This window comes from Formica exsecta, unplaced genomic scaffold (assembly GCF_003651465.1).
Source record: "Formica exsecta isolate Colony F162 unplaced genomic scaffold, ASM365146v1 scaffold463, whole genome shotgun sequence".
NCBI classification, from domain to species: Eukaryota; Metazoa; Arthropoda; class Insecta; order Hymenoptera; family Formicidae; genus Formica; species Formica exsecta.
Window position 1 is genome coordinate 15,517 of NW_021851867.1, and position 7,506 is coordinate 23,022.

The following is a 7,506-nucleotide window of genomic DNA, read 5'->3' on the forward strand; positions in this document are numbered from 1 at the left end:
CGACGCTCCTCCGCCCACGCTGGACAAATTACCAGCGTGTGCTGCGCCGTGTCCTCGTCCCCGCCGCAATGGTGGCAGCGCGCGCTGTCCTCTTTCCCGATGCGACACAGGTATGAGCCGAAGCATCCATGGCCCGTGAACACCTGCGTCGCACGGTACGACATCTCGCCACCGGCCCGATCAGCCCATTTGACCAAATGGGGCCGGATGACCTCAACGACGCGCCTCCCCAATGTATCTCGGAGGTCGGAAAGATGTTCGTCCCACCTCTCCAAAGCGCGTCGCCTGGTTTGGAGTCTCACAGCGGCCTTGAAACTTGGGGTCAACGCCACGCTTAGCTCGCCGAGCTCCCGCGTACGCCTGTACACGTGGGCGTACATATCGGCGTAGAGCTCGACGGGCGGCGTCCCCGCCAATAATGTGGCCGCCGTGTGCGACACCGTCCTGTAACCGCGGACAACCCTGATGGCCACCTTACGAAAAACTCGGCGCAGCAACATCTTGCTGCGCCTTTTGGTCATCAGGGCGTCCGCACACACCGGTGACCCGTAAAGGGCCACCGACAGGACAGTGTTCGCGTATAGGCGGCGCACTCGGCCATCCGGGCCCCCAAGATTGGGCAAGAGTTGGCTCAGGCTAATAGCCACCGACTCCACCCTGGGGACCAGGCGCTCAAAGTGCCCGCCAAAACTCCAAGCCGCGTCCAGGTAGAGACCGAGGTATTTTAATCGGTCCCCTACTCGGACGGAGATGTCACCTACCGTGACATAGGCCTCGGCGGGGGGAATGGGCGCCCCCATGGGTCCGCGTCCAAAGAGCGCAGGAGTTCATCCCACGCTCTGGCCTTGGCCTGCCTGATCGCGGCGCTGAGGGCGTTCCTAGCGGTACGGAACCCCTCATATGCCTTCGCCGTCCTCTCGGCGTCGGAGCGACGCCGAGCCCGGGTGAAGCGGCGCCTGGCTGCGACGGAGAGTCGCCTGAGTTCGGCGATCTCCTCGCACCACCAGTACGCCGCCCTTCGCGGGCGGGGGCTGGCTCGGGGCATTGCGAAGTCGCACGCATCGCGCAACGCGCCCCGAAACCAGTTTACTTCGTCGGTGATCCCCCGCCCTTCCCCCCGGGACACGGCCAGTCTGCCGCGAGGACGGCTGCGATCAGCCTCTTGTGAACCGGGAACCCTAACGCGTCGATTTCGCGTTGAAGTGCCCGGCCACTATGATTGAACGGGGCATCTGTCGGCGGAAACAGGCCGACACCCCGTCCAAATACGCCTCATACTGGGCGAGGCCCACGTTCGGGGAGATGTAACACCCCAGCACTGAGATGGGCCCCCATCTGACCACCACAACTCCCGCCCCGGCCTCAACCGGTGTGCAAGGCGGGAGTGTGGGGTCACTTCTCCACGTGATCGCGACGGAGCCTGTCCGGTCGCCAATCCAACATGGACCGGCTTCCGGAACTTGGTATGGCTCCGCCGCGATTCCCAATCCGAAACCACACTCAGCCAGGCTATGCAGGAAGAGATCCTGCGCCCGGCGAGCGTGGTTCAGATTGGCCTGCAGTATACCCAGGGGCATTTGATTATTTGCCCCCGGGTTCCGCCATCACTACCTCCGCTAAGGAAGCGGAGGGTGTGGCGGCTGCAGGCCGGGCCCTCGGGTGCCTTTTTTCCTTGGGGGCCTCCGTCGGGGTCCCCCTATCCTCCGCCCCGCGCTTGCGGGTGTCGGAGGACGCCGCGGTGATCTCGGCCAGACTAACTGGCCGAGGCACTTTCGCGGCCCCTGTCGCCGGGAGAGCCTCCCACCGTTTGTCCGGTCGCCTTTTAGGGGGGTTGCACTTGGCACTAACCACCCTATGGTCGGCCGGACGACCAAGTCCCGCGCAGACCGGGCACCTGACTTTTTCGGCGCAATTACGCGCCAGGTGCCCCGGTCCGCCGCATCTATAGCAGTAACCCCGGCGATCGATAGGGCTGCTGCAGTGCTGCTGGACGTGCCCTTTCTCCAAGCATCTGAAGCATTGGAGCGGGCGCTTGTCCAGCAGCTCCGCTTGTGCCCGGGACCATCCTATTTGGATGGCCCGGGCTGCCGCTATTTTATTAGCGGCCCTCAATGGGCACTGTACCCAGACAGTGCCCAGGCCGCGGGTTGGGAACTGCCGCCGCCCAATCCTGCAGGGCCTCGCCCCTGGCGTCTGTGAACCGGGAACCCCAACGCGTCGATTTTGCGTTAAAGTCCCCGGCCACTATGATTGGACGGGGCATCTGTCGGCGGAAACAGGCCGACACCCCGTCCAAAAACGCCTCATACTGGGCGAGGCCCACGTTCGGGGAGATGTAACACCCCAGCACTGAGATGGGCCCCCATCTGACCACCACAACTCCCGCCCCGGCCTCAACCGGTGTGCAAGGCGGGAGTGTGGGGTCACTCCTCCACGTGATCGCGACGGAGCCTGTCCGGTCGCCAATCCAACATGGACTGGCTTCCGGAACTTGGTATGGCTCCGCCGCGATCCCTAATCCGAAACCACGCTCAGCCAGGCTATGCAGGAAGAGATCCTGCGCCCGGCGAGCGTGGTTCAGATTGGCCTGCAGTATACCCAGGGGCATTTGTTTATTTGCCCCCGGGTTCCGCCATCACTACCTCCGCTAAGGAAGCGGGGGGTTGTGGCGGCTGCAGACCGGGCCCTCGGGGGCCTTTTTTCCCTGGGGGCCTCCGTCGGGGTCCCCCTATCCTCCGCCCCGCGCTTGCGGGTGTCGGAGGACGCCGCGGTGATCTCGGCCAGACTAACTGGCCGAGGCACTTTCGCGGCCCCTGTCGCCGGGAGAGCCTCCCGCCGTTTGTCCGGTCGCCTTTTAGGGGGGGTGCACTTGGCACTAACCACCCTATGGTCGGCCGGACGACCAAGTCCCGCGCAGACCGGGCACCTGACTTTTTCGGCGCAATTACGCGCCAGGTGCCCCGGTCCGCCGCATCTATAGCAGCAACCCCGGCGATCGATGGGGCTGCTGCAGTGCTGCTGGACGTGCCCTTTCTCCAAGCATCTGAAGCATTGGAGCGGACGCTTGTCCAGCAGCTCCGCTTGTGCCCGGGACCATCCTATTTGGATGGCCCGGGCTGCCGCTATTTTATTAGCGGCCCTCAATGGGCACTGTACCCAGACAGTGCCCAGGCCGCGGGTTGGGAACTTAACATCCCCAACCCGCACATCCGCCGCCTCGCAGCCCCCCGCCCAAGAGACGGCCGCCGCGATATCGACGGCCGCGAGGGATCGGTCGAGGCCACGGAGCCTCAGCTCCGCCTTTCTAATGGGCCGGGCGAGACGGACCCCCTCATCGCCGGCAAACACACGGCGGAGGTCGGCGTAGAGGGCATCAGCCCTCTGTGTCGCCGTTGGCCAATTTTTCTCGCCCGACCCCGTGAGCTCCACAACCATGGCCACCGTGGCGGCCTCACGGACCCGGAGGGAGTCTATTCCCAATTTCGGGAGGTCGATCTCCCTCCTGTCCCTGGTCATGGTCTCTTGGTACGCCCCGTCGGCGCAGGTTATGGTAACCGCTGCCGATCGGGGCGCCTCATTGCCGCATTACCCCGGCCGCCCGCCCACGTTGGGGACCTAAGTCCCTTCCCCCCCTGAGGACGTTGGGGACCCTTGTCCCTTGACCCCCCCAGGATACGTTGGGGACACAGGTCCCGTACCCCCCCTTACTCAACCTCTGTCCCTTCCCCCCGGCCGGGTGCTCCACTCTCACTGGAGCATCCAGCACCTCCACCGACTTCACCCGATGCACTCCCCGCTTTTTGCGGGGGGATTTCTCGGGCGAGCCGGGGAGGGCCAACTGAAGGGAGGGTTTGGCGCGTCGGACCGCCTCCAACTCCTCTCTGACCTCACGGACCTCCTTTTGGAGGTCCGCATTGCGGTCTCCAAGGGACTTCATGTCCCTACGGAGAGCCGCGAGCTCTCCTTCCCCTTCAATCCGTTGGGCTCTCTCCGCCAAGGTGCTGGACGCCACCCTCACCAGGGCCGCGGCCTCCCTCAGCTTCCTCTGGAGAGAGCCCTTTAGATTCCCGGAGCAGGCGGCTATCCGGTCTATGGCCGCCGCCTGCTCCAGGCTGCATGCCGCAATGTCCGGGGTGGGAGCCTGTCCCACCTCGTTGGCGCACTGTGCCTCGTAGGCCCGTAGGTCCCTACTAGGCGTAGGGAGGGGAGCGTCCTCCGATAGAGCCTTCCTGGCCAATCGCTCCCTCTCCCTCTCCTTCTTGAAGGCGGCCTGCCCCTCGCGCTTCTCGCGGAGGCCGACAAACTCACCCGTGGTGGGCGGTCTCCCTCGTCCCCTTTTCTTTGGGAGGTCGTCCTCTCCCATAGCGTCATCCCCATCGGGAGACGCGTACTCCTCAGTGTCCTCGCTGACCAGCGAGGCCCTTGAGGAGGAGACGGGGGTGGTACGTTTACTACCTCCGCCCCCGTGACGAATCCTCCGCCCTCTCGTCCGAGCGGGTGAGGCTCTTGCCCCGACCCGCTTCGCCCCGGTTATAGGGGTGCGCCCTCGCGGCCGAGACCGAACGCGACCGGAAGGACAAGGATGATGATATGTTGGCAATACTGCTAGTGAATTTCGGAACACATACTATGTATCACGCGCCATAAGTTAAATTTGCAAACTTCACTTCGATTTCTCTTTCGACGCCACTGTAACGCAAAACGTAAAGTAAGTATATAAAAATACAATAATTACATTGAAAACATAAAAAAATAAAAGTTAATTATAATTTGTTATGTATTAGAGAGAGATGTCTGAAAAAATGAAAAGACGTGAAAACTTCTCGCAAGAAGAAAGAGACATAATTATAAATTATGTGAAAATGAATTGCACAGTAATGGAGGATAAGAGTGGCAATGCAAAAATGCAAATTGCAAAAAAGCAGAAATGGAAAGAATTGGAAGAACAACTAAAAACATCGGGTTCTACACGAACATGGACCGAATTAAGGACAGCGTACCAACGGTGGAAGGTTGCAGCAAAGAGAAATGTGACAGCATACAGAAAATATTTGAAGAGCACTGGTGGTGGACCATCCATTCATAGGCCGTCGGAAATAGATTTCAATTTAGCAGAAATTTGTCCCGAGGACTTTGAAATGGATGAAAACATCCACGACAGTGATGGCCAAGTAAGTTTCATATAAAAGTTATATGTTATTAAAAATTAAAACTAAAAGATTTAAATTTTACATTTTCAATTGTATATATCCGTTGCGTGTGGTGTGTGAAAGCGTGTGTATATCAATAAATTATTATATTGACATTAACATGTACATAATATCAATAAATATCAAATACTACGTAATTTCGGAAAGTAAATACAATACGTAATATAATAATGATGGACATAAAAGTTTCGAAACAGAATAGATTTTTGAAATTTATAATGATCGTAAGTTTCGATAAAGATATCAATTAAGAAAAAGATGTCACATGTCTTGTTTTTAATGAAATAAGTAATCATAATTTTAATTATATAATTGATTAAAAATTATCCGGTTTCGTGTTTCGTATTATTTTAATTGGTACAATATCATTAATTCATTGTAATTATTTTCGGATCAATAAGCGCGGAAAACAAAAATTTTACAGTAACGGTATATAACGCGAGAGATTATAGATAAAGCGAGCCTTGCGATCGAGACTTCGGAAGTCTTTCATGTTAGCTATCTCGCTATAGAAGAAGAAAAATTATATTCTTTTTCCGTTAAGAGAAATATTGTTGCACAAACTCTTGACGAAAGAGATTATGGCCATGCTGCACTGGTTCTGCTTCAGAATTCATTGTAACATGGTCATCCTCTTCGTCGTCCAAATCCTCATCCGAATCTGCATCTAAAAAATAAAATAATTTGTCTTCTAATATTTTTAATATCAAATCATTTATTTAAAAATAGCGTATATATTATATACCATATGGATTGTTATCCTTAAATTTGTGTCGAATGTTATATAAAACAGCCATTGCTATAATGGCTGCTTTTGCTGTGGGCAAAGAAATCTGCATGCTATTCCGTAGAGCAAGGAACATGCCCTTCCATTCACCAAAGCAGCGTTCCACAATGATCCGGGTCCGTACATGGGATGCGTTGTAACGCTCCTCAGAAGGATCACGGGGATTCAGGATAGGAGTCAAAAGATATGGCTTGCAAGGGTACCCGGAATCTCCAAGCAAGATACCTTTTATCCTACCTGCCTGTAAAATTAGAAGTATATATTAATTATTAATTATTAATAAATTTATATAATGCTTCATATGTTACACCGCTTTATATGTTAACCATTTACACATAGTAATATATATTCTCATATAGCGATTATGATACATGTATGTAGTTATATAATTATATAACGATTTTACGTATGAATGTGTGTAATACGTTACTTATACTCAATTAATATAATCATTACCTCAAATTCATCCTTGAGGGAACATGAATCTCATATACGCGCATCATGGACGCTGGCTCTCCATCGAGCAACAATGTCCAAGATATGTCGTTCAGCATTACAAACCACCTGGATGTTTAACGAATAGAAACCCTTCCGATTTATATATAACGCAGCTTGTTCCTGGCTGGGGCATTTGATTGATACAAAGTACAATCAATACACCCCACAACCATAGGAAAACGAGCTACGTTATAAAATTCCTGTTGAAGGGTTTCTATCCGTGGTGGAAATTTAATAAATTCTGGCAGCAGTCCTGCCAGAACTCGTGATACTAAAGCAATAATCTTGGACACTGTTGGCTATGATACACCATGCAGATCTACTGCAATAAGAATGTTTTTTAGTTTTCTTCAGAAATATAATTTCATATTAATTATATAATAATTATTATATATACATATAATTATAATAATATGTATATATAAATAATAATTATATAATATTAATTATTAATATTATTAATATTAATTATATAATAATAATAATTATATAATAAATAACACGATTAGTTATGAAAAAGACTTACCCAATTCGACTTGATAACATCCTTTAGCATAATAGCGTAAGGCGATGAGGACTTGAAGAGCTGGTGTTAAGATATTTCTTCTAATAGAAATTGAAGATAACCTATCTTCTACTAACGAGATCACGAAACGCACACATTCTTTACTTAATCGATATCTTTGTCGAAACTCGCGATCATTATAAATTTCAAAAGGGTCTATTCTATTTCGAAATATTCGCAGATCACGATCACGTACTGCATTTACTTCTCGAACTTCGATTGCATGATCAATATCGTCAAACACATCCATGATTGTATTTGAAGTGTGCTCCGTTTGAAGCTAGTTTCGCTTCGAAGTACAAGATTCTTCGGCCGAATTAATTCTTCAAAGTGAAAATAGTGTTAAACGAAATGCACCCTTCAATGCATTTTATACATTACTATACTTTTAGAAGAAATTTCAGAATTAACCAAATATTATTATTATTATTATATAAAAGTTTTTA

General features: G+C 51.9%; 1 protein-coding gene and 1 long non-coding RNA gene across 2 annotated transcripts in view; both read right to left on the reverse strand.

Moving 5' to 3' along the window:
• LOC115241024 overlaps positions 1-800 on the reverse strand; it is a 1,782-nt gene extending 982 nt beyond the window's left edge. The window contains exon 1 of the mRNA XM_029816535.1: positions 33-800. Within this exon, the coding sequence (XP_029672395.1) occupies positions 33-800 (768 nt within the window). The remainder of the gene's footprint in view (positions 1-32) is intronic.
• A 4,922-nt stretch (positions 801-5,722) lies between these two features.
• LOC115241029 lies at positions 5,723-6,798 on the reverse strand. The gene is made up of 3 exons (XR_003884848.1): positions 6,454-6,798; positions 5,956-6,238; positions 5,723-5,877 (listed from the first exon to the last, which is right to left on the reverse strand). It is a non-coding gene; the product is annotated as an uncharacterized LOC115241029 (long non-coding RNA).
• Positions 6,799-7,506: the final 708 nt, after the last annotated feature.